The sequence below is a fragment of the Dromaius novaehollandiae genome, chromosome 16, assembly GCF_036370855.1.
Source record: "Dromaius novaehollandiae isolate bDroNov1 chromosome 16, bDroNov1.hap1, whole genome shotgun sequence".
NCBI lineage: Eukaryota > Metazoa > Chordata > Aves > Casuariiformes > Dromaiidae > Dromaius > Dromaius novaehollandiae.
The window spans coordinates 1,635,604-1,663,181 of NC_088113.1; the positions used below are offsets into that span (position 1 = coordinate 1,635,604).

Consider the following 27,578-nt stretch of genomic DNA (forward strand, 5'->3'; position numbering starts at 1 on the left):
AAACCCTGTCCTTACCATCACATCTCATCTTTGTTATCTCTGCAGTAGCAATAAAAGAAAATGCTAAAGCCATGGCTTCTATACATCTCCCTCTCTCCAAGCAGTCCAGCCACCTAGATTGGCCTCCTTACTTCTGGTGCATCTCCTGCAGAGTCAGAAGATGGTTGTTCACAGACAGTCTCACCATCTTCTTGGGGTAGTATCCCTAGGTTCTTTAGCACTAAATTCAGGATTTATTCTAGCTGGAGATTCTAACAGTCACAAAGGCAACCATGTACTGAGTCTGAAGTCTAATGCATTTCCACGCAGTAAACATCGGCAGAAGAGTTCTCGGGAAAGAAACAGGACGACTTCACACAGCCTCACCCTCGCCCCCAAAGAGCACACGAACAACAATTTATAGGCACATGTATGCTTCATAACACCAAAGGAATAATGACAAGACAACCAGCTCTTTAAGTAGGTTTTATAAAAGTATTTGACTTACTGAGATACTGTTACAGTTACCTGAGTATTTGAAATTACAATGCAAGGAAATTTCAACAACAAATTTCAGTACAGTATTTTACAATCCAGTGCTGCTGATCCCAGTTTACATACTAGTTCACTAGAGCACATATACACAAACAATGATTCTGAAAGAGAATTAAAAGACACCACAAAAAAGGGGGCTGGACATACCAAAATAACAGATAGAGTTGAGATTACAAATCCAGTGCAGCATGTAATGAAAATGCAAACAAAAAAAAATTGATCACAAAATTTGTTTTGCTTTTATGTTTCACATATAATAGAAAAAAATCAAGTTTTAAAACAAGCAACTGGATTAAAAAAATAAAATTGCATATTAAATCAGATGAAGATATGATGCATTTCCTGCGTAATTCATTAATATATTGACATTTCCTGAGCTACTCAGGACAATAAGGCTTCATTAAATCTTATATCAGTGGCTCAGCATTTCATTAATTCTCATAAGGCAAAATTCTAAATAAAAGTTATTCTAATACTTGTAAATTTGGATCAATTGACAGTTGCACTTGAATATATACTTGTTACACCCTATGAATTTATGGAGCTCAGGCTGCTAATCAGTTGAAGCAGTGGGAGACACATTCATTAATCTCTGCTGAAAGTCTTGCTTGTAGTCCAATTCAGAATAACTTATTATCTGGTATACTATACACTATGGGCTTATCCACATGATGTTTCCACCAGACTCTCATAAAGAATAGAAGAGTGCATCAGTGGCTCATATTAATTCCTTTTTATTTCTACACAACATGCTGTAGAAAATTAACAGATTTGTTAGCATTTACAATGCTTACAAAGTAAAATGTGCAGGTAATCTTTAATTCTGACTTCAGGAATATTGCTAATTTTACACAGTAAACTTATTCTAAATTCTTATACTTTGCCAAATCCAATATTTTATTTTTTTCCCCCACTGAATTCTTTAATTGCAATATTTGAAAATTATTTCTGGTGCTTGGGATATCCAGCCTCCTTTCTCCCATTCTAATACAGCAGAAAAGACATATAAACATGCTATTTAAATTAAAGAAAGAAAAAAATGGAATAAATGGAATCCCAGACTGCAAAAATATATACAAGCATTTACCTTTTTCCTGAACTAAACATTTCAACCATAAAAATATTAAACAGCCATACCCTATAGAACTAGGGCTAAGGCTATTTCAATTATAACTATTCTTTATTTTAAAAATATAGGGCTGAAAGCCTTTTGGGTGATATTTATACATTAACAATATTTCTAGGTTCCCTACATGAATCATAAAGCATTATGCAGAACACAAACTATTTTTCATAGCTTAATCTTGCATTATCTTGCTTAATTTAATCTCTCTTGTAAATATGTTAGATAACTAGATTTCATTGTAAGAATTAACATCAACAGAAAATATTTATAAGGCTTTTTTTCTCCTCATGTGCTATGTACTGTAAAATAGCCATCAAATATTTTGAAGTTGGCAGATTTTCCTCCTAGTAAAACCATGAAGTCACGTTAGTTCTCACCACCGATGAGAAGATAAAAGGGGGTCATTTCTATACCATCAGAAACTCTTTACATTTTTCTTAAAGATGCGTGGCAAGAGTCATACACTGTAGAGTCTAATCATTCTGCCTTACAGTAAGCACTTATCACTTTATATTACCTGAAAAACTCTCTTGAAGCCACTTATAAAACTGTAGTGTCTTCATTCTTCTTAGCCCTGAATCAGCTTTTCCATCTTATAGTTAAGACTGAGGGGACAGCAGGAAGGAAATACTTTTTTCAAGAGCGGAAATTCAGTTTTAGTTTCCCATTGTCCCGTTCCAGCTCTAGAGTGCTCTTAAAAACAGCTTCTGTCCCAATGCTTTGAGCTGCAGTTATGCTTTAACATATGCTACATGCCATTTCAAGTGTCACATCTCTTATTATGGCTAACATCTCTTATTATGGCCCATCTCATTGAAGTTTGCTTTCCTCCCTTGAGATAAGAAAAGAAAAGAGCTGACCATACCCCAAAAGTGCATTCAGTCTAAAGGAGCAGTAAAATATATGATGCCATTGTAAACCAGAAGAGAACTGAACATTAACAGATTCTAAAAGGAAGTAAAAGATGTTATTAAACCAGTAAGAACTCACTACAAAAGTTACTAGCTATAAGCAGCTAAGGGATGAATTTAGAAATCTCCCCAAAATTCTTTAGTTCTAATCTTCATAGAATTATTTACTGATGCTCCAACAATTCAAAAATTTGTAATCCATGTCTGAACTTTCTAGCCCTGTTAGCCTTAGCTAATATCACCCATCAGTTCATCACCAAAAGAATGATAAGTGTTATCATTTTTAAATCCAGTTGTTTTATACCTCTTCCTGAGAACCCAGTAAAATATTTGGAGAAAACTGACTGCAACATGTAAGAATAACACTGAGTATAATTTCCACTGACACTTTTGATGAGAAACATCAGTCTGCGAACATGAATCTAAATGGAATCAGTGCAATCCCAGGTGGTCTTGACTTTTGTAAAATGAGTGAAGTACCACAGTGTTTTTATTATTGTAAAAGTTAAATCTGTTATGCAGAAAACGATCAGAATTCTTCTGAGGGCACATGAAAGTGTTCCAACAACTCTGGGCAGGTGGGCTTTTTAGCTGAAAAAAGCAGGATTTGGGGGAAGAGGGATCAAAGCTATGCCCTGGATTTATGCCACACTTCTACATCCCCTTAGCAGCAGCTTGAATCCAGCTGGCATGTGAGCAGACTCCAGGTGGGGGAAAAAACAGTCTGGCCACACTTGAGTCAGAAAAAAGAGCATAAGCAATGAATTTGCTCATAGTACCCAGAGGATGGTTACAGGCTGGCTCTAGTAACACTGCTGTAAAGAGGCTTATGAGGATGCTGCAGCATTGCAGCTACCAATGAACTTCCCAGTGCATCAGTAGCAAAAAATGCTACTAAAAAGGAAAGACGAAACTATTCTTAAAAATCTGTCAGTCATTAAGGACACATTCTAATTAATGAACAGTGAAACATAGCAGAGCCCAAAGCTGTTTTAAATATCTACTTAGTTCATAATTCATCCCATTTGATTTCTGAAAGTGCTCGGTAGAAATCCAGAGTTAATGTGGGTAAAACCTCAGGATAACATCCATTTACTTACACACTAGTATTTGTTAAATAAATCCAAGTCAAGTCTACTTTACAATGAAGTGTGCAACAAGCAGAAGAAGTGAAGAACGTACATCATGTGTTGAGTTCACATTCTTCAAGGTGCAAATTATAGCTAGTTATTCTTGCCCAAATCCTTCTGTTTCTTCAATTGCAAATAACAACTTTTCCTTCAACTGCTCATAATTCTTATAGGGTGGAAGGTCTAAGCGATTGAAACTGAAAAACAAACATCACCAAAAAAATCTGCTATGAATATGAGTAATTAAACCTTTTGCTACACAAAATGAATACAATAATTAATTCACAGCTATTTTACAGTTGGAAGGGGAAAAAAGTCCAGGAATATCCTGGATTTATACCCTGTCAAAAGCTGACCACAGACCAGATATCATTTATTTCTGAGAGCAAAAGTTAGAGTACAAATGCTTCAAAAGAGCTAGTTTTCCACAAGTGCAGTATATTTGGTAATAAGCCTCACTACACTTTCCTAGTTGGCTACCTAGAGACATTATTCATATTTGAAATGTTAAACTTGTTTCTTTTTACTGAGTATTAATGTAACTGAAGAAATGAGCATAAGCCACCTTTTCTCTAGGGAAGAGGGAATGTGAATGCAGCTATTCATTTTATTATCAAAATGAAGTGTGGTGAGAACAAAAGATCAATCCCATCGTCTTTAGAAAGTACTGTTTATTACTTTAAATTTTCAGTAATACACAAATCCACAAAATTCAGTAATGGAATCTACTCCATGCCACAGAATAGTTCAGAAGCTCAACTTTTATTCCATGATAAAACTGTTTAGCATAGCTTGGTATTTGATTTCACACAATCGCAGACATTAAAGTAGATTACCCATTTACTAACAATCTCAAAGTAGACTTTGTCAGAAAAAATAAAACCATAGCAATACTCTGATTTATTATGTACTCACCAGGTGTGACTTCTAGGTAACCAGTTTTCCTTTCCAACTTTTTCAATACAAAATTTTTGGGGTCCATTGCTCCCTGTAATAAATTCAAGTGAATAAGACATGGGTCTAGCTAACTTAGTATCAGTAGTTAATATATGACAACTGAAATAGGAAGGACTTAAAAACAAGACAAGGCTATCATTACCGACACAGAACAAGAGTCTTTCATTACACAACTCTATCCAGATAAAAGTATTCATGTGGTGAAACATACGAACTTAAAGAATTGATTTTGAAAGAAACTCAGTGTAATGGGTATGAACAATCCCTCCCCCACTCTTTCTCTCATAGCTGATGTATATGGAGGACTTAACATTCAATATAAAATTCATAAAAATGTCCATGAACAAAAAAATGTGCTAATCCATTAGAGGGGTTATTATGCATACCCATGAGGTCAGCAAATCCTCCCACTGGTAATCTGCATGTTCCAGTAACAAACTGCAGGAGTCTCATTCTCTTCTCATTATCTATTTCTTTCACAAACTGAAAAATAATAATTGAAATAAACACTTAGGTACACATTTGATATTTGTATTTTTACCTCATCATCCATAGATTTAAAAATTACACAACTGTTAAGAATAGCTGGACTAGCAGTAACAATTTTTATTTATATGCTACCAATCTGTCCAGCAATTCTGACTATTGCTCACTCAATTGTAGCTGTACTCTCTAACTTCTGTCGTTCTGAGAATAAAACAAAGTCTACAAACCTGCCAGAACCATACTATCTGTCTGCTGGTCCTGGTATAATGCCGGTAGATGGTATGTCTTTGCCAGTCATTCAAATCAATTTCTTGCATTCCACATAAAAGCACCTTTGGGGGAGAAAAGGGAAAATAAACATGCCAAGTACAAGCTGTCACTCCGTTTCTACGGCTGCCCACATAGCAACAAAGAACGGCAATTGTACCATACTTGGAAGCATCTGCAAAGACTGCATGCTCACTTTTAATTTTAAACTTTATCCAAAACTTCCACAACAAAGAATAATCATTGCTTATGAAGTGTATTTTGAGAGACCACAAAACAGCAAGAGTATCATTCATGAAAAAGGGAATAATTGCTTGCATTTGGACATTCAAACCAAAAACACACTTTATCATTGCCCAACCATATAATTCTGTGCTGGGTATAAGCTGTTTGGTTTTCATCTTTTCAAATTAAAGAGATGCTTCAGGAAGTGTAATTTTGTGAGATGAAAACCAACTAGAGCTCTGGTTTTATCTCCCTTTCTGTCAAGTTACTCATTCCTTAAACACAAGCAAATCAAATTGCTGAGGATTTCAAAAGCAATTCAACAACAATTTTGCGTTGGCAGAATCGTATCCTTTAGAAATGAGTCAGTGGCTGGCAAAGAGGAAAGCAAAGGAAAACATATTAATCAAATATTACTCCATGAAGTTTTCCCCTTTTCCCCTATAAAACAGGGCTGTGAGCCTAAGTGAACTCTGTTCTTCAAACATAATGACTGGAATTTAAGTATTGCATGCAACAAACTGGATCTAGCAATAACCAAGTAGTCCTTTACCTCCAGTTCCTTAGCGTCGAAATACTGCAAATACTGTTGTGGCAGAATTTCATTGAAGCCCTCGAAGAAAGCCTGTGTTTGTTCCTCAACACCTCGGGAAAGCCTCCATTCTGCTACTAGCCTGCAAAAGAAAATAGAGAAAGATAATTTAAACTGGCCCATGCTGCCCAAAGTCCACATCTTTTGTTAGCCTATTTTGAGATGAACTGTAAGCTATGTTAAAAATATCATGGAAAGTCTGGAAAGTTCTGGGGATAGAGCATCGTATAATTTTATTCGTAACCTTTACTCTGTGCAAACAAGTTTTTAAAATGGAAGTTAAAACCCTATGTTTTCAACCATTCTGCAATGGCAAGTATTTTAGGCTCAAAGAGGAGGCAGCATCTATTCACTGACTATATTAATGAGCGCACAGCAGTCCCTAGATATTTGAGGAAAGAAAGAAAAACGCAGAGCTATCTTTGTCTAATGTTCTCCCCAGAAATCTCAATCATTATCCATGGAAAGGAAAAAAACTAGGTCAAGTTGTACTGGTGAAGATAAGTAGGACTGCTAGCTTACCAAGAAACGACTATGTCCATTTGGAAAGTTCCATATTTGTTTCTGTTAATCATGAAACTTTGCTCTGTGGCAGAAACTCCACTCTCCATTAATAAAAGGGTGAAAAGCAGGCAGGAGACCCGAAGAACCTGAACCCAGGGAGAAGCAGACATTATGCTGAATTCAAGCCTAACCTGTCAGGAGAATTGGAGTCTAAAGGAGAGATGGCTATTTTCTAATTTCAATCCTAGAAACTTTGGGGACTTAAAGCAGGACCCAGAGTAAGACACAGAAGAATATGAGTGAAGCTGGAATCCGAGCTCTCCCTGGGTTCCTGAAAACTAGGAGAGAATGGTTTTCTGCAGATCCTCCCCATTTTCAACCCCAATATGAATACTATGCAAAATTACAAAATGCCAGTATGTTTCTTCTGCAAACGTTACCTTTTCTGTGAAGCACTGAAATGTTTTCAGATTACTCATGCAACAAAAACAAAATCCAACTCCCTTCGCCCTCACACCTCGCCCCGGAAAGGCAAACTTCACCAAAATCATCACAAGAGAGAGGAAAACTCCAGTGAAATTCAGTTCATTTTGTGCCTGCCATGTGCGATTTTCTTTGGCAAAGACATTCTTCATCTAAGCTTATATGTTAAGGATCACACCTTAAAGCAGAGCTTATGTACTGCTGCACATTAAGGAAGGGATATATCAAGACAAACCAGCTCATTGTTCATGTTGTCTGTCTTTAATCACTCTTAGTGAAAGATCCTTCCCTCCTAATCTATTGCCTTAAAACACTCCCACACTGCAATCATAACACATGGTTTATGACAATACAAGTTACTCCATCATTCATAACACTGTGCTGTTAGAAATGCCAAGATCTAACTGTACTATAAGGCCAGTTCAAATAAAACCAATAGCGGTACTAAATACCTTTAAAAACTAAGAATTATCAAGAAAACATCCAAAGATGTTCAGTTTAAAACAAAAATGGCTCACTAGAATATGAGTTGGTTTTGAATTAGCATAATTCAAATAATAAACACGTGCACTGATTTGCTGAAATACTTGACATTCATATTTCTCATTGTGATATTCTGCTAATCTCTAGAAAAAAAAGCAGATCATCTGCTAAACTTAGTATTTAGGGAAAAGTGGATTTTTATTTCCAATATTTTTTTCTTTCAAATATGATATCCAAACAATTGCCACTTGTTGTTAACATCAGCCATTACTCAGAGGCAAGTTTTCAACAATGCTTCAGATTATTACATAGCTGGACAATCTTTTCTTGCTAGAACTAAAGAAAGAAAATGGACATAAATGAGTATTTTAAAATTTTCATTTGTTCTTACCTAATATATTCTTCTTTGTTTTCTTCTGTGACTAGAATGTTGCTACCATTTGGTTTCAAATCATGGCTTTTGATTTCACCTAGAATTTCTTTATCAACTGAGAAAAACATTTCCAAGCCACATTCTTCAATATCATTCTCTCTGTAAGAAAAAATAAATATTGTAAATACTGAATAAAGAAATGTCGTACTCAGTACAGGAGATGTGTATAAAGAACCTTAAGAAAAAAAAAGGATTACAGTTCAAAAATTAAGTTAAGGAAATGTTACTTACACAACAACTGTGGTTTTGCAAAATATACTGACTTCATTTCACTGATGCAATGTACATACATGAATTGCACTCTTGACCAACAGGTTTTTTTTATTAATAGTACCATTAAATCAGTCAGTCACTAAGGCTGACATATTACCTTGCCAACTCTATCTAGTAGCTCAATGCACTACAGAAACTTTTCAAAGTAATAACATTTTTGCATTTTTTATGGCATGATTGCTTCTTCTAATTGGTAACAAAGACCTTGCTAAAATGTAGATGTGCTTTTTTCAGGTAATACCAGACTAGAAGTAACTAAGAAAGGCTCTGCATGCTTAATGAATTATCTTCAACTCCCATATATTTATGGGTCTATCTGCTGAGCATATCCTAAAATGTTCTAAGCTCCTAAATTAACAAAATACGTATTGGCTCTCCTGCTAGAGGAATTTTCTTACTAGAAATCATAATATAGGAAGAAACCTTTGCTGATCTATAACCAACAGATGCCGCTTTAATAAACTTTATTCTCTCTATCGGGTTTAATAACTGGCAGAATAACAGGCATAACAATGTAATGTGTATGTTGATGTATGCTCCTATAATGTGAAGAATCACCCGCATATGCAGTGGTGCTCATGACCATTTTCCCTCCCCAAGATAGACTGAAAAAACAAGGCAGTTTTCCTGAACCATAATACAGAAATGCCAGTCTTGAATACATCACCACTATGGTTTATCTAGCACTGTGATGTGATGGTGCTTCTGAACTTGATCTTCCCAAAATACATGCTATTTATTTATTGCATGAAAACGTAGATGAGGAGGAAAGGCTTCAGACTGATGGATGATTAAATACCTCAAATAAAATCACTCCTTCCTTTTAAAAGGAAATAGACCTCCTTCATATTGCATCAGGTTACATGAGTATCTGGATAATAGGTCTCAAGTTTCCTTGTGAGATATGCACATGAAAAAGGACATGAATTGCACAGTCTTCTTCATCATTTTCTAATATTAAAGATTTATTGAAACAGTTTACCAGAAATGGTGGGAATGTAAAAAAACTGCTACTTGATACAAGAAGCTCCAAGCAGATTCAAAACTACTGAAAAGTTTCTTGGTCTTTTGAGGATGAAAGAAATTATGTCTTCCCTGCCAGACATGAATTTTTCCTACAGATTTACGACTGTTTCCTTGGAGAATAACTCCATTGGCATTGCTAATCAGCAAGTTCAACTCTGCTAAACCTGAAATTTCCATCTCTGTACTTAGAGACCAATGTCTACACCTCAGAGGTCTGAAAGCTATGTTCATATCCTTGGGTGTTTTTTTCAAGGCAGTAAAGCCTTCCTGGGCTCCAACTTAGAAGAACTCTGCATCACCACAGAAATTGTTGATATACAGGTCATATCTGCTCTAGAGACAGCCTTAGAAAAATTCTTGCTACTGTCTTAAGCTTCCCCAAAGCTTTCTTCTGTGGCAATCAAATAAAAAACCAAAACACTAAGTACAGATTTATAAAAGCATATGTAGCCAACACAGCTTAGTCATTTGAAGCCTTAATTTACAGACTGGAGATACAAGAACTGTTACTTGACAGTAAGTTGCAAGTTTTCTGGTTCCTTACTTTAAGCATAGGCTTCTCCTGCCCTTGACAAAACCTTTCACTAGGGACTGCTGGTACCCAAGAAAAGTTTCACACCAGCAATCAACTGGATGGTACCTGGCAACACTGCATGCTTTGAAAGAAAGGTGAGAGAAGAAAAGTAGTCTGCCATGTCTATAACAGGCCCCCATTTATTGCCATGGCCAGGCAGCCTGATACTGATTTCCAGAAGCCTCTGTGCTCTCTTCTGAGCCATCATAAATAACGTATCGTCCAAAAGAACCATGCATGGATTAAATATGACACTCCAGCAGTACTGAAAGATCACACAAGTATCGGGTGTCATCAGTGAAAACCATTACTATAAAACGCCTGAAGGGCAGTGCTGAACTCAAGTCTCCAGCTTATGCGCATTAGACACACAAATGCAAAGATGTGACTGTCTAAGGATAACAGCTTAAAAATAATATCGTTCTACTCTCGACCTTCCACAGATGATTAATGAATCGATACTCTTCATATGGTAAATGATTTTATATATGTGCAACTCATCACCAGTCAGTCACAAGATCATTCACCCGTAGTAGCTTCCCCTATGATTACAGATCAACTACTGTAAATTTCTTCTCTATAACTTTCTCAAAAACACTTGCATTTTTCAGTGTCGTATTTGCTTGATCTCTAAAATGCCTGTAGTCATAAGGTAACAACAAATGACCCCTTCCTTTAAAAAAAAAATAATATATACATTATCTATGAAACAGCAAGCTTAATTGTAAGAATCAGGACTTAAAGCTTTGAGACCTTTTCTTCTCTCTCAGCTCTCACTTTCATGGCATCTTTGTCCAAATATCAACTATAGTTTTGCCATCAGAATTTTAACTTAACTGTACCTTTTAGCCACAAATGATTGGGTACAGAACATACTATTCTGAAAACCAAAGCAAAATCCACCTCTCTATTTGTAAATATAATGTAAAGCCTTTCCCCTCCTCCTCATTATTCCAGATAATACCTCCACGATTCACCACTACAGGAGATGACATTCTTGCCTTTTATATCTATTTTCACTTAAAAAAAAAAAAAAAAAATCAATCTATCCCAATTTTTTAATTAAGTTTACAAAGCAATTTAAAACATTTTTAATTGATTTTATATCATTCTTAAGTATAGTATGTTTTATTTCACTAGTCACGCATAACAGACTGATTTTTCTGCTAGATTTGTTTTATTATAACAGAAGTAACAGTATTTTTTTTAAAAATGGATTTGTCTTTCCCTTCCAGTTTTCTTTTTTATTTTTGGAAGAAAAAAACACCACTGTTACTGAAACTTTTAATGGTACACATCAACCATGGACTACAACATCCTGGAAACTTGCTATTATCAAGCACAGAGTTACAGTGCCTTTAAATCTGAAGGGTTTTTAAAATTATTTCTAAAAATATTTTTAACACATTTCCAAAACAATTGTGCGTCTAAAAACTCCAGATCCATTTTACCTGCCACTTTCTGGAGAGGAATCTATTAAGGAGTGGAGAAGGAAAAACTCAAAAAGAGTATGAATGTAGAATAGACAGATGACTGACAATGCACACACGGAAGGGTCTACGTAGAAATGGTCTTGAATCATCCAGATTGGTGCAAAAAACAATGCTAGCTAGAAAAATGCATGCTAGTTAATTTTAAACTATTAACCTTAAAGTCAAATTTCAAGGATGACTGACAACAGTTATGTGATAGTAAGTAATAAGCCACATTTGTTAACTTCAAATTATTGTAGCACTAAACTAAACCAGTTATTTTAGAAAGAAAGCATTAATGAATAGATATTTTCTGATTTTTTTTTTAAAATCAATTATCTGAAAAATGTTTCAGTGGAATTTACGCAAGCCGTTTTATTTTTTAACAGTGTGGGGGACTACCACATCTGTATTACGTCTAGCTAGTTTTATTCAAAAAGCAGTGAAAACGGAATGCAAGATTCTGTACAGAATATTCAATAAACCAAAGGCAATTCCAGTACTACTCTGTAATTGACATATTCTATTGTTCAGCGGTTTTTTGGTGATAAATTTACACCTAATTCCTGGCATAAGTTAAAATCAAAATCATTTTATTGCTATTTCAAGAACAAAATCAAATCAAACTCACTTTACCCAGATGAGAGAGTTGTAAAACTCTGGGTCAACAGATTCTAAATCCTTGAGTCCTACTGGCTTGTTTAGGATACGTTTATAGAACGGCAGAGAGAAACCAGTGTCAATGAATTTCCCATGGAACAAAGCCTGAAGAACATGAAAACAGACAAAATAATGTAAAGGATGATTGAATATCCAATATGACAACATTCTGTATTCTGTACCAATGAAATTTGACAGCCAAAGAATTAAAGCACCCTAGAATATCATGACTGCTAATACATTTAAGTCATTTATACCAACGGCAGTTATATCCAAACACCTGATAATAGTTTCAGCTCAAAGATGAATTATTTAATTATCCATCTAATGGTACAATATTTATCTATAGGAAAAATTACAGGAATTAGCTTTTTTCTACTTTTGAACTTACCATGGCAATGAATCTTCCAATAAAACGGAAGTATTTCAGATGGTCTGGATTAATGTAAGAGGCTGGGTTTATCTGTAAGCAGTAGTTATCTTTCCCTGCATATTCAAACAGGCAATACATTGGGTTCAAAACTTCATGTGACAATAGAAAGAACCATTCCCTGAAATCACACAAACACAGAAAAAACCACATTGCTATTTTATTCAAAATTTATTTTAGCTAACTCATATGGTAAAAACTGACTTAGGAGCTTGTTGGCACATAGGCAGCAAACCTGACTTCTTTTCCAGAATTTATGGCTAAACCAAACTATAACTAACACAACTTAGGAATTAGTATGCAAATTTACCACCTTATACAACTATCAATGGTTTGGAAAAGACACCATTATCTTAATGGGCAGATTAGACTAGTTCTTTTAAGAGGCTATCACGGATCTAAACTTTCAGTTTTTAGGGAATGCTAATTCATACTTTTCAGTTACATTACAGTAAAGACTACTGACTTGAAAGTGGATTTCTATTCACTTTTCAATAGACCTTTACTTTGATATTAACAGTTTTGCCAAAGCCTTACTGTAGTTGTGTAAACTATTTATCTTTTTTCTCTAATCATTGAGGCATTCAAATAACTCCTTGTATGATTTAAAAACTGTACAAAACTATTGCAAGACATGCACTGATACTCTAAGGAAAGATGAAATAAAAGCTTCACTAATATTTTTAAAGCATTTCAGTCTAAGTAGCTCCTTTGGAGAAGTTTTCACACCAGCAACTCACAGAAAAAAGTTTTTGTGCCATTTTAGTTTGGCTTACCTTGCAACACCTCCATAATCTAAACCTTCTTCACCAGGGAAGATAACCCATAAACGTCTCCGTAGATCCTGAGAGCTGAAGCTCATTATCTTAGTAAAAGAAAAACAATCAATTTATATAAAGAAGATAGCTACCAGCACAGGATAGACTTATTACTATTTGTTAGCAAACAATATATCATTTAATACATCAGACCATAAAATGAACTATGAGAAATATATAAGCTACCTATTTAGGAAGTGTTCATGGAATTTAAGGGGTTAGTGCAAACCTATTTCCTGCTAGTAGATGTGAAAAGTAAAAGATGGAAAAGTAAGAGAAGAAAATAATTCTTAAACGAAAGACTCCTATTTAGATCAGCAGCCTGTCTATAAGTATACAACAAAAACCCGGCCAATAAATAAGAGAGGCTCATAGAGAGTAAATTTGGGCTTTCTAGAATAACATTCTGAATAGTATCGCAGTCACACTTAATGAAGCAATGTGAGCAAAGACTCAAAGAAATAAATTAAAATAAACAATAACAAACATACATTATATACTTTTTTTTTTTTTCCATTTTACAGCTTCACTCCCTGAAAAGGAGAATGGCTGTCAGTTCTGCACCAGGGAGAATCATAGCTGCTAACCCAACTATCCCAATGTCATTTTTAATACAATGACCAAATTTGCTGATTTGGTCAGATGTCAGAGGTTTTCATAGCAAAACAGGGCTGTGATTTCACATATTGCTTGAGTGTCTGAGAGCATTAAGTTTTTGTTAGCAATGACAGATGCAGAATTTGGAACAAAATCTGTATTTTAAAATCTCTCCTGCATGTCTGTAGTTATTATAATAAATTTTATATTTCCAATAGAAATACCTGCAAATGATAAATGATTAATAAGCATAAAAAAATTAGCTCAGATCTTTGTGATTATATCATCTAAATTACTGATGAGACACCCTGTTTTCTAAAGTAAATCTAGGTTTGCTAATATTTACATGATTAAGTCATCTCTCTCTTTTGAATCTTTTTCGTACAATATGATTTTATTACCTTTACAATTATTGCAAAAGGACAAAGTACAAATTTAGGAATTAAGGCTGCAGCCAACTTTCTGTTACGCGATTTACTTTGGCAATTTAATCCTTTTTATTTGAAGACATTAGAGTTCTAAAAGACAAAAATAGCCAACTGCACTAATATTTATTGCTTCTGCTAAGCCAGTTTAGAGTAATTTGAACAGGAAGATAATAAGCTTTATTTAAGAACATATTTTCTTGTCTCCAAACATATTATTCCATGCATATGAATTTCCTGGCTTGACACATCAATGATAATTTCTAAGAAACAAAGCCTGAAGACATACAAGAAGATTAATAAAACTCAGCTATTGACAGTAAAGACAGAGATAGCTAAAAGCTCTTATCTTCTTAGATAAGGCCTGCATTTTCTAAAGTTACTTTTAAATCAGAAAAATATAGAAGTGGCCAGAGGAATCTGTTTTCCCTGTACTTCCATTCTTATTTCTATGCATCTTGTTGGACTGACGAACAGCTGCTTTCTGCTTCTACTTAACAAAACAACAGGGGTGATTTATTGTCACAATGAACATTCAAAAAAAATCCAAAAGTACTTCAAAAAACTGTAGAACTACAAATTTTAACCATGGTTTAGATCTATTGACATTGATGAGAATTTTGCTACTAGTAATCTAAACATAACTAATAACTTGGAGTTTCTTTTAATCATTTAATTCTTTTAATCATTAATTATGCCACAATACCTAGAATAAGATCAACTTATCAATATATTCTGGTACGTTATCACACTTATATGAAACACTACTAGGAAAACGTGCCCACAAAAATAAAATGAACTAGTAACTTCCTGAGAACAGGTAGCTCTTCTCCCACGGCACTCCCCTCAAAACTAACTCAGTAGAAGAATACTGAGCTATATAATCATTGTCTCTGTGAAACACTGTCAGGTGGATCTGTCATGAGGGCTAGAACATCTCATTTTAGCATGATTTTATTATACGTAAGCATGACTGTATTCTAAATACACTATTGTAAGCATTAGTTTTTGTTTCTGTCACTTAAAAAAATATTAGCAAGCTGTCAGGAATGACACCTGACTATGAAATTCATCAATCCAACTTTGCAAAACCCGTACTAAAATATGTTTTAATGAAATACCTGTTGAAATGAGTCCTCAAATAATGTTTTTCTGCTCACTGTAATCTTTATGTGTTGTGGCATTGCCAGTTGCTGAAACGAAATATTTTTCAGAGATGAAATGTGCAACCATTTATATTTTCTAATACTATGCTATTTGTTGTATATGCTTTAAGAAGTACAGGTGAATTTCACTAACCCATATAAAATAAAACCAGTAAGCAATATATTCTCAATTTTAAGTTATTCCAATAACAAATTGTTTCCAATATTGTTATCTACAATAAGGCATATAGGACCCTCCTCACTCTGCTTTGAACAGGTTCAAATACTTTATTCTTACAAGACATAAGAAAAGCATTAAAATCAACAACATATTTTAAGTCAGCAAAGTTTTCTACCTCAAAAATTAATAAAAATTAGAGAATTTAGGCTATTCTGCACACATTTCAAAGTGAAAAATCAGGCAGGCTAGTGGCTCTGCTGTTTTTCAAAGGATAATTCATTGACTCTTGAAAACTGTAATGTATAAACCCAAGAGTTTTTCCTATATGCCAAGTTATTTAATCTTTTGATATATGTAAAGTTTAAAGGACCAAAACTGACATAATAAATTGAAATTATGTTAGAATACGCTAGCCTGCAACACAGTATATTCTTCAGTGATTAGACATATATGTTCTTTTGACAAATGTCCTGCATTTTCTTCTGGAAGAATGTATTTGTGCAGAAACTAGATTTTGTATTAACTGTATTTAAAAATCACTACTGTGCCTTCCAATAATCCTTTATTAAAAGCAGAAAAATACCCACTATTCTGAAGTCTATCACTTTCCAAAAACGCTGTAACTACATTGATGTCTTCCATTATTCTAAAAGGCTGTAAAGATATCCCTCAGCTTACCTAGCTTTGAATCTTACATGAGTTTACACAATGTCTGTATTTACCACCTCTTAATTTAACTAATGTTTAAACTTAAAGTAGTTCAATTAGCTTTACTCGAAAGGTATTGAAGAGTTCATTTAAAGCAAGTAAATGAACAAGCAACAAACATTCCCAAGAAGTAATTCTGTACCTGACACCAGAATCTGAAGTACTGAACCTTTGCCTTGAAATCACGCACATAAGCTATCTGGGGTCCATTGTCTCTGTAACCAAAAGGAGAAAAATGAATTTCAGTGTTTTGGTAATTTAAGAGAAAAGTCTGTGTATTTATTAGTTACGTAGTTAGGTGATGTAGTTGGCTACAAATCTATCTAGTTGGAAGATTCTTATTCAGGCACACTTTGGGATTTTTGGGGTGTAATTTGCTTGTTTAACTAAAAACCATGTTATTTGTAATATTGTGAGGTGCACATACAGTATTTATTAACAGTATCTGATTATTATGTGCAAACAAAAGGATGCTAACAATTCAGTTAAATTAAGTTGGGAGTTAAATTCTGCTTTTAACTCCATCCTCGTTCCTGAGAATCAAGGAAATAAGGGCTTGAGTGTACATCTAAAAAGGAAGACCAGTAATTAGAAGAAAGGGATCTTGTCATCAGAAGTATTCATGGAGCCCCTCCACTACCCCCAAAATCTTATCTAGTATTTGGCAAGATAGATTCTGAAGTGCTCAGAACACTGTTTTCTGCAGAGACAGTTCTCGCTGGAAGAAAAAACTAGAAAACTAGGAAGCTTTTCTACTTGCCAAACCTTCTGCAAAAACCATACAAAGAAAAGAAAAAAAAACTCAAAAATGATACCTGTTAAATTTTACTTTTAAAAGCCTAATACAAAGTTTAAAAACACTTACAGAGCAGACTTTCCCGTGCGGGGATCTATATATGTAGTGGTTCTTCTATTGTGATCAACAAAATATGGAATACCATCCACAGTAAATCGCATTTCCCAGCCTTCTGGTAAAGGTTTCTCATTTAATTGACTGTGGATACAAGAAAATATATGGTAACTGATCAACTTAATACATGAAGTTAATTTATCAATACTTGAGACAGTAAAAGAATTAGCATATCTGAAAAACAACAGATCGAGAAACTTTCTATTCGACATTTATTCTGCTTGTTTTTATCTTAAATTTTAATGTCAGCTATCACTAAGACAAAAATGCTCGTTTAAATAAGCATTAGCTCATTCCACTGCACTATCTGTAATAACAGCAAAAAGAACTTTGGGGAAAAAAGCTACATAAACTTTATGGATGTTTCCTCCACTGAAGTAATAGAATTTCATCCTCTATTAGATTTTTATTCTAAAATTGACACCATTTCAATGAGCTTTTGGAACCTCACATATAATCACGGTAGTCAAAAAGGAAGGGTTTCAAGGTGACCAAAATAAAAGAATATCAAGAAAATACGAATACTGATCTTGTATAATTTTTGACAACTTCCAGCTCAAGTTTGGTATAAATATAAATGGATCTTGGTATAATTGGAAGACCTGAGTAGTACCATTCCACCAGCGCAGTCTCAGATTGTACTCCCCTCCACAAAACCACATGGTAGGACCATGTTTCCAACTGTAAAGCCAGAACATTTGGTTGTTGGGTTGTTACTAAAAATCACAGTGCTTTTCTACATGGTCAGCTGCTGCAGATGTGATAGATGGAAAAGCTGCCAACTCTGGCTAAAGCCAACAGCTCCTGCCCACATATTAGGGCATTCCATTCCCTCTCACTCCTTTTCTATGAGGACAGATGAAGTTTCTTCACGAACTGGAAGTTTTCAGCTCAAGCATAGAGGAGCTATGATAGAACATCTCCAACTTCCTGCCGACCCTCCCCACTTCAAAGAGTCAAAGTAATTGAACCTCGAACTATAGTAGTACTCCATTACTTTTAGTAGTGCCTGAGGTTTCTATTCTGCCTCTGTCTTAATCTAAAGCCTGAAGTTTGGTAGAAGGTAAAGAGGGGGAAGTGGGGGAAGGTGCTGCAGTTTTTTGGAGTTTGTCTACTTTCTTTCTGTTTCTTAGTTACTGTCTAACAAATAATAACATATTGCTGTTTACCAAGACGTTCCTGATAATGGTGCTATTAGCAAGCAACATTTTGAGAGTTTCCATTTTGTCTTAAGGGACACTGTCTGAGAATTCTGTATAGGATAACCCATCTTTCAGTTTTGAGCCATGTCTCCTAGTTCTCAATGTCACCATTTTGTTAAATTGTCATTCCAGATCTACATGAAACTAACTGATTTCTTACCCCTGACTCCTGGGATCTTCCCACTGAGTAATACGTGTGTTGTGATTGACAAAATACACTCTGCCATTGCTGTCAGTTCTCTTTTCTGAAAGGAAGCAAAAATTGAAAACATTTCAATATCCCCTTAATGTATTGCTCAGACTACATCATATTAAAAAAAAAAAGGGGGGGGGGGGGCGGAAATCAATAGTCCCTGCACCAGCCTCTATTGTCTTCGAGTTTCTCTGTACCTACTTTGACTCAGCATCTCATCATTCACATGGACATTACTGCTTAATAGTCTATTCAGCAATAGTCTATTCTATCTTAACAGTACTGACTGCTAATAATCATATGAAACTTCACCATCACCTATCCTGAATGAAAAGCTGCACTGAAGTGTTCATGGAAAAGTTCCTTATTTCCTACAGCTTACCCTGAAAAGCTCACCTATCTACATCTGCACAGCTTATATGATGAAATTTTGATAACAAGTCAGATTCTGGGTATCATCACAGTATAGATATTTGTATGAAGGAAAGTTCGACACGGGAGATTTACCTTCACTAGATCTATTGCCCTACTGCTAACAGTTTTTAAAAAGCTTTTTCAGATATTTTTCAAAGTTAAAAAATTAAAATAGATTAAAATATTGATAAAGCTGAAGTTTCCATCTAAAGATCACTTACTGTGTTATTTGCTTTTTTCAATTAGAGGAAAAAATTAATTGGAAGAAAACAAAAATGTAAGCTGTTTTCTCCACAGGTGCTTTGATTATTGCTGTGCGCCTTACATACAACATAGACAGCAAACACAAAACAGTTTAGAGATGTATGTACAAGTATCAAGAAAGTACACAGCCATATGAACAGTGGAATAATCCTTCATATTCAGAAAAAAAGAAAAAGGATCAGTGCCCATTCCAAGAAAATAGACAAATTCTTTCACTCAAATAGTTAAGCCTATGCCCATGATTGAAACATATTTATGACAAATGCCAGGATTTGGTCTTCTGGCATTTCTTCTGCAGTTTTTTATGAAATTTTTTATTTAGAGGGTTGCACAAGCAATACAGAATATAGAATCCAAATTATAAAACCAGATCAAAATCTGACTATAGCAGGTAACAAGCTGCAGTTTAGAAGACAGGTCTGGAAGCAGATTCCTGTCCATAGAAGTTATACTGATAGCAAAATAGTACACTGTGGAAACTCAGTTTTGCTGTTTCCTGGGCCAATTTCAGCCTAATGAATGACATTTCTTGAAATATTATATAGATAGTGCAACAAGGCACAAGTGAAACCAAGCATCCTTGTCTGGACTTGGTACTTTAATAGCACATTTGATTAGATTTAATTTAAGAAGATTTAAAATACAGATTTTCACCAAAAAAAAACAACCACCAAAAAACCAAACACTAAAACAGCTGACAGGATTTGGCAGAAGTATGCTTTAATGTTTAATTAAATTACATTACAAAACACTATGTCAGTCAGTCTTACCCCACCCATGCGGCAGAGGGCCAAGAGGATCAAACTCTTTGTTCTGTGTGGAAGAAAAGTCCTGGTTCTGCAAGTCACATAAACAAATGGTCCATTAATAACTAGCCATTATCCATTTTCTTTCCAGATGTTCCAAGTGTAGCCATCATAAATTGTTGAAGTAAATGCATTTTTGTTAATGTTACATATAGCAAAGATGCCAAAAAGTTTTTTTTTTTTTCTCTCTCTCTCTCCACAGAGAAGCCCTAAGTTTGTTACAAACTGGTCTTTTATTTAGGCTTTTTTTCTTCTTGGTACTAAAGATTGAAAGCTCTTCTGTTAGCTAATTTTACAGCACTTGGCATGGTTAATTAACTTCAGTGCCAAGAAAATAAGCATTCTTTGTGAAGTGCACCTGCCTGCACAGAAAATCAGTACAGTGGTACCCAAAACAATCAGAAAGAAAATCACTTCATCACAGAACTGTTGAGGTTGGAAGCGACACTTAATGATCGTCTAGTTCAACTCCCCTGTTCAAGCAGGGTCACCTACAGCAGGCTGCCCAGGACCCTGTCCAGATGGCTTTTGAGTATCTCCAAGGATGGAGACTCCAAAACATCTCTGGGCAACCTGTTCCAGGGCTCTGTCACCCTCACAGTAAAAAAGTTTTTTCTCATATTCAGACAGAACTTCCTGTGTCTCAGGCTGTCCCCATTGGTTCTTGTCCTGTCACTGGGCACCACTGAAAAGATCCTGGCCCCATCCTCTTGACACCCTCCCTTCAGATATTTATATGCATTGATAAGATTTCCCCCCCCCCCCCCCCCGCCAGTCATCTCTTCTCCAGGCTGAACAGGCCCAGCTCTCTCAGCCTTTCCTCATACAAGAGATGCTCTAGTCCCTCAATCAGTCATCTTAGTGGCCCTTCACTGGACTCGCTCCAGTAGCTCCGTGTCTCTGTTATACCGAGGAGCCCAGAACTGGATGCAGTGCTCCAGATGCAGCCTCACCGGGGCTGAGTAGAGGGGAAGGATCACCTCCCTCAACCTGCTGGCAACACTCCTCCTAATGCAGCCCAGGATACACCATTGGCCTTGTTGGCCACAAGGGCACGTGGCTGGCTCATGGTCAACTTGTTCACCATGATCGCCAGGTCCCTCTCCACAGAGCTACTTCCCAGCAGGTCAACCCCCAGCCTGTCCTGGGGCATGGGGTTATTTCTCCCTAGGTGCAGGACCCTGCACTTCCCTTTGTTGAACTTCATGAGGTTCCTCTATGCACATCTCCCCAGGCTAGGGAAGTCCCCCTTAATGGCAGCACAGCTCTCTGGTGTATTAGCCACTCCTGACACTTTTGTATCATCAGCAAACTTGCTGAGGGTGCACTCTGTCCCATCATCCAGGTCATTAATGAAGACATTAAAGAGCACTGGCCCCAGTGTTTATCCCTGGGGTACACTGCTAGTTTACTAGCCTCCAACCAGGCTTTGCGCCACTGATCACAACCCTCTGAACTCTGCCATTCAGCCAATTTGCAATTCACCCTCACTCTGTGCATCTAGCCTGTACTTCCTCAGCTTGCCTATGAGGATATTATGGGAGACAGTGTCAAAAGCCTTCCTGAAGTCAAGGTAGACTTCCACTGCTCTCCCCTCATCTACCCAGCCAGTCATTCCATCATGGAAGTGGATTTTCTCTTTGTGAATCCATGCCAACTACTCCTGATCACCTTCTTATCCTTCATATGCCTGGAAACGATATCCAGGATTAGCTACTACATCACAGGGATCGAGGTGAGGCTGACTAGCCTGTAGTTTCCTGGGTCCTTTTTGAAGACTGGAGTGACATCTACTTTCTTCCAGTCCTCAGGCACCTCTCCTTTATTCCTGCACTCAGCACAGTTCTCCCTACTGCAACGTATGAGGTACATTTTTACTCCATATACAAACAGTAATTTAGAATCTACAGCATTCTTGATAAACTTGTAGCTTTATTTGGAGCTATCTAAAGTCTGAAGTGTACTATTCAAGAGAGGTAAACATTGGATTTGAAATTCTGGAATGGTTATTTTAAATCCCCTTGCTTTCATAACATTCATTGCGCATATTACATTTTACCTAAGCAGGAATAATTTGTTTCCTCTGAGCTACCTTTCCTTCCTGGTCTTTGGCCAAACCAATGCAAGACACGATATAAATAAAACAGCTTATTAGTAAGCTGCAGTTTGTTTTGAACCATTGACTTTTGTCAATATTGAACATAAATTTTACCAAAGAAATTGCACATCAGCTATATTCAGCTGATGGATAAAAACCATTACACTGCATGCGCTGCCTGCAGTTGTTGCAAGGATACAAGCTGAGGTTACTAATTGCATGGCAGGAAGTAACACCACATACAAAGGTACAATATATCGCAAAGAATAAGACATACCATTAAAGTCTGATATCTTTACTGGGAAAAGTCTACCACAAGCATTCCCAAAAACAAAGTATGTACATAGTTTCAAAACGCAGAAAAGAAAGAGAAATTATGATCTAATAGGTAGAGAATCTGGAAAAGGCATTTCTCTTAACTTCAGCATTACATTCCTTACCCCATATATAAATCTTTGATTAAATTGCTGCATAGCTCCTTGAAGCTGACTGCGCTGAAGCTGCCACTGCTCGTAATTCCGGACAGATTCTAACGTTGGTCTCTGCCATGTTGTTGTTCTAGTGAAGTGGTCAACATAATAAATTCTCCCCATGTTGTCAACTCGTCGCTCCCAGCTTTTAAAAAAAATTACAAGCAACAGTTCTCAATAACACACAATAATTTTAAAGGCTAAGCAGCATTTTTAGGGTCAGACTAATTGCAAAGCAAAGAGACAGTGCATTTGGAACCGGATATAAAAGTATGGGCTCATCAGCAGGCATTTTTTTCTCCCTTTACCCACCCTCCATTAAAATTTTAAAAAGCTGAAGTTCTTTTTGAACAGAATGACTTTCACTTTGTTCAATCGTATACCAAATCAGACTCATCCCATTTACTGTTCTTTCAATTCTTTTAAAATAGTTTCAGAGCAGTTTAAACCTACTTTTCAAGTACTACATAAACCACTGCCATTACTGTACTGTCATTACTGCATTTATCCCTCCCAACCCCTGAAGATAATAGCCTTCTGGTTTCTCCTAAAAAAAAAAAAATGCACAAAAACCCTGACACGTTGGCCTGTACCACACAAGATTACCTTATGCCCTTTCTAGCACAAGTTCAGTCTGATTTAGCAGAAACAAGGAATGGCTGGGGGGAAGGGGAATTTGGTGTATGGGGGTTGTTTTTTGGTTTTCAGTTCATATAAATTATTTACAAAATTTGAGTGAAAACACTAAGATTTTGAACAAGTTTTAGCAATATGATAGTTAATCCTGTCACCAAGTTTAAGACCAACCGAGTACGACAGGTGGGCTATCTTGATGAGACTTTCTGCAGGCTTGATTTGCTCTTTAAAATCAAGTTCTCCTTACTGTTCTTACACGTTTCCACTTTGTAAACTGTATAGTGTACGAGCGAATGACTTGAGAATGAATGAAGCATAACAGTACAATTCTTATGTCTTCGTTTTTGAAAAATAAGAAAAATGGAACAAATGTGAACACAGGCTCTAACAATGACTAACACTGTTGGTTGTTCTGACACTAACAGCTGGAAAAGCCTGATAACCAAAGCTGTTTCATAAAAGCACAGTAAATTAGCAGTTGGGAACCCTGAGACATGATCAAAGGCCTGAAAGAGTAACCTCAGGATAAAGGAGTAGTCAAGGGCATTCTTGCTCAAAGCTAATAGTTAGATTAATCTCAAAACACCTTTCTATAGTTTTGGTTCTCTTTTAGAGTTGGGGGCATCTATTTTCTTTAACTTGGACCAGTTTCTCAATATACATGCAGTTGCCTAATCTTTGACAGTAAAGCTAAATTCCGATTCTGTTATCTTTGACATTCCCCTCCTTCCCATACTATGCGCTATTATTGTAGAGCTCATCAGAGATATCCTGCAGCAACTGTTTGCACTGCATTCACATTACTATTTACAAATATGCTTGCTAGCTTTAGTAAACTGTCAGTCAATTAACTTTAGATAAATCCAGTCCAGATATATCCTAGACAATCAGATGACTTTTCCAACTCACCCTGGAGGAAGAGGCTCTGGCCGATCCCATGTGGTTCTTTTTTCAACGTGATCTACATAGTATACTCGACCATGTTGATCTACTCTTTGCTCCCAACTAAAAATAAAACAATAATTTTATCTTTCTCCAGATAAAACTGTTCCAACCATTCATCTGCTGTGCAACTATGAGACACTTTATAAATAAGCATTTTATAAAAACAAACTGCAAATAAAACACTTGTAACTAATATTTGGTTGACGAGATGTACCAAAATGCTGTACAATATACAGTGGTATAACATCCACATTGACAGTAATTCTATTTCAACTAGACAAGTAATAAAAACAAGAAAGTTTTACACAGCTGCCTGTTATGGGAAAATGAAGCTAAATTTCACACCTACGTATACAATTTTAGAAAGCAATGAAACAATGTTGTGTATTGAATACCAAAACAATGTAACCTGTTGAGCATAATCCCATGTTAGAATAGTAAGATTCATTTAATTTAATTCCCCCAATATGTAACTTTTGCACAGATCATACATATGCAGAATTCTTCAGAAGGGCACTGATGATGTATTTTTGGTATAAGTCAGTGTCCCAAATGCTGCATAACTCTTGCATTTGTATCAAATACAGCATGGGAAAAAAGCATATTAATTTACTGTTTGTATTGAAATCAAAGTCAAACTGACAATTGATTTTTTCAAGACTGCTTTTGTACTTCAGAATTACTCTGTGAGGTAAGTCAAACTTTTCCCACGTACTGCTTCAACTGCTGGCAAATTAAGGCAGATAACATTTCACCAGTTACGCTATTCACATTGGGAAGTTTTTGTTTTCCTACCAAATCAAAGTTATGAAAACCTCCAAACTAAGTATTGCAGAGATATTTGTTAATGTGGTAAAAGCCAGATGTTACAAATGTTTTGTTTTGTAATACCTACTGTAAGTAAAAAAAAAAACAAACAAAAAAGGGAAACAACAAAAATCCAATCCCTCTCACCTCTCCCAAAAAATCCAAAGCCCAAACCAAATGAACAGATACATCACCACAAAAAAATCATTGAGCTCCTACCCAGGTGGAAGAGGACCTTGGCTGACTGTAGTAAGTGCCTGAGGTGGAGGATTTACTGGCTGGACTTGTCTTGATACTGGAGGTGTGGTCAGTGCAGCAGTTGCAGGAGCTGTTGTTCCAGCTGTTGCGCCCTCGGGGCTCTGTTCTGAAGAAGCACTTGCAGCTGTACCCAGCAGGGATCCTGCACTGGCCCCATCATTTTCTGTGGATGTGGATGAAGGACCATTGGCACTTCCTGTGACATCAGAGATAAAGATGGGAGATAAAACTTCTGACTGAAACTTCTTTAATTATCATCATCACCAATCTACTCTGGACATTATAAATTATAAAAGCAGATATGCAAAAACTGGCATTTCACAGAGTGCACACATACAGCCACATATTTTGCATCTTACACAAAACTCAGAAGAAGCTTTGCCTGACTTTGTAGAAATGCTTTAATCCAAGAATTGCCAGCAACTGCACAGCTTTGGTATTTCTGATAGAATATATAATCTTTACCAAAACAAGCTGTCTGTATTCTGTAAACACTAAATAATTATAAACAAAAACCTTCTTCCTTGCATTGATAAGCTAGCTATTCATCATTTATTACTTGCAATAACTTAAGATATGGTAAACATAAGTTTTCCAAGAAGAGACCCGACATCTACATGCAAAGAATTGGGGGGGACTAGGGGGCGGAGTGGGGGGAAAGAAACAGATACAAAGAAGTGAAAATATTTTTAAAATGTATGTTACGTGTGTGTGTGGGGCAGGGGGGATTAAAAGTTATATGCAGGTCAGGCCTTAGTACTGAACTATACTGCATTCATCTTTTGAAGTAATTACTATAGCCCAGTTTCCCATCCAGAATCAGCATTTACCAACTGTAATAATGAGACCACTGAAACAAATGGCAGTGTATGAGGATGAAAGAGTTACCTAAAAACATTTATCAACTAACTTTTCAGGAGTACTTTTTTTCTTCTGAGTCATTCTACTTCATGAGTATGCATGAAATTCTGTTTTGCTATTCGCCTAAGATTTCCTAGGCTGCATTAGAGGATTGCCATTCAATGCAACTGTTTCTCAATCACATTTAACAGTTCCCAGTTCCTAGTAAGCCACTAAGATGGTCTGTTCTTTGCTACAAAGACAAAAGGGAATCCACTAAAACCCCTTAGAAAGCAATTCTGGTAAGGTTTTGTAAGCATTCTACAGCAAAATACAAATGACATACACTACATAGCTATGGATATAGCTTAAGATGGATTCCTTGGGGAGCAATCAGAGACCAAGTTATAAAATTTAAAAGAAGTGTTAAGTATTGTAGCATGTAAATAATCAGATAACAAAAAACATCTACCTGTTTCAATGCAAGAGTAATCAAAACACTAAGCGCTGCTATTTAGAACTAGAATTGTAAAAAAAAAATCGCTAGTCTTTCAAACCTAGTATGATCAACTTAGGACTATTCTGTGAATCCTTCAGTAGATTTCTTCCTAATGAAGTCTCATCAAATTCAATGGGATGTCTTAGCGGAGTGGTAGCACTCTCATGTTCTTTTGGACCAGCCCCACTATATTTAGCAGTATCATTGCAATCATTCTTTAGCAGACACTGAAGCAAGAAATTTCCAATAATAGGAACCATGATTAAACAACATACAGTGAAGGCAACCTACAAATAATCATTTAGAAATAATGTGCCCACAAGAAATTTGCTCTGAAAAAGGTAGTATTTCAAAAACAGTACCAGAAATGGCTATGTTCATTCAAACAGCGTGTAGCTTATAAACAGCTCTGAAATGAATGCCTGACACTAGAATACATACCAGCTACTGAAGTGGGTCTACGGGGAGTGGGTGGAGGTGGTCTAGAAGGCCTGGGAGGTCTAGAAGGTTTATAGCCTCCATTTGTGAGTAACGGAGAATCACTGCCATTAACAGTCTTGTTTTCACTGGGAGCTGCATCTTCACAGCTTTCAAGGCTATTTGAGTTGGTCCTTTGCAGAAAAAGACAGAGCGGAGAACTATTGTAAGAACTTATGGAAGACATTAAATTTTATGGAAGACACTAGAATGCAACAAGGTGAGATTCTTACATTCATTACAGATGATAAAAACCTGTCATTATGATATCTTTGTATAAACATACTAAGAGTTTATCTTCTGAGGTGTATGAGGCATC

General features: G+C 36.0%; 1 protein-coding gene across 1 annotated transcript in view; it reads right to left on the reverse strand.

Annotated features, from left to right (window-relative positions):
- Nucleotides 1-452: 452 nt before the first annotated feature.
- Nucleotides 453-27,578, reverse strand: part of ITCH (itchy E3 ubiquitin protein ligase) — a 66,510-nt gene continuing 39,384 nt past the window's right edge. Inside the window, exons 7-24 of the mRNA XM_064521268.1 lie at nt 27,224-27,393; nt 25,405-25,639; nt 24,343-24,438; nt 22,768-22,942; nt 20,194-20,260; nt 18,713-18,797; nt 17,306-17,434; nt 16,583-16,655; nt 15,528-15,599; nt 13,343-13,431; nt 12,528-12,687; nt 12,108-12,241; nt 8,090-8,230; nt 6,190-6,310; nt 5,372-5,476; nt 5,045-5,141; nt 4,617-4,689; nt 453-3,898 (exon numbers count right to left, since the gene is read on the reverse strand). Of these exons, the coding sequence (XP_064377338.1) occupies nt 3,799-3,898; nt 4,617-4,689; nt 5,045-5,141; nt 5,372-5,476; nt 6,190-6,310; nt 8,090-8,230; nt 12,108-12,241; nt 12,528-12,687; nt 13,343-13,431; nt 15,528-15,599; nt 16,583-16,655; nt 17,306-17,434; nt 18,713-18,797; nt 20,194-20,260; nt 22,768-22,942; nt 24,343-24,438; nt 25,405-25,639; nt 27,224-27,393 (2,122 nt within the window). The 3' untranslated portion in view covers nt 453-3,798. The remainder of the gene's footprint in view (nt 3,899-4,616; nt 4,690-5,044; nt 5,142-5,371; nt 5,477-6,189; nt 6,311-8,089; nt 8,231-12,107; nt 12,242-12,527; nt 12,688-13,342; nt 13,432-15,527; nt 15,600-16,582; nt 16,656-17,305; nt 17,435-18,712; nt 18,798-20,193; nt 20,261-22,767; nt 22,943-24,342; nt 24,439-25,404; nt 25,640-27,223; nt 27,394-27,578) is intronic.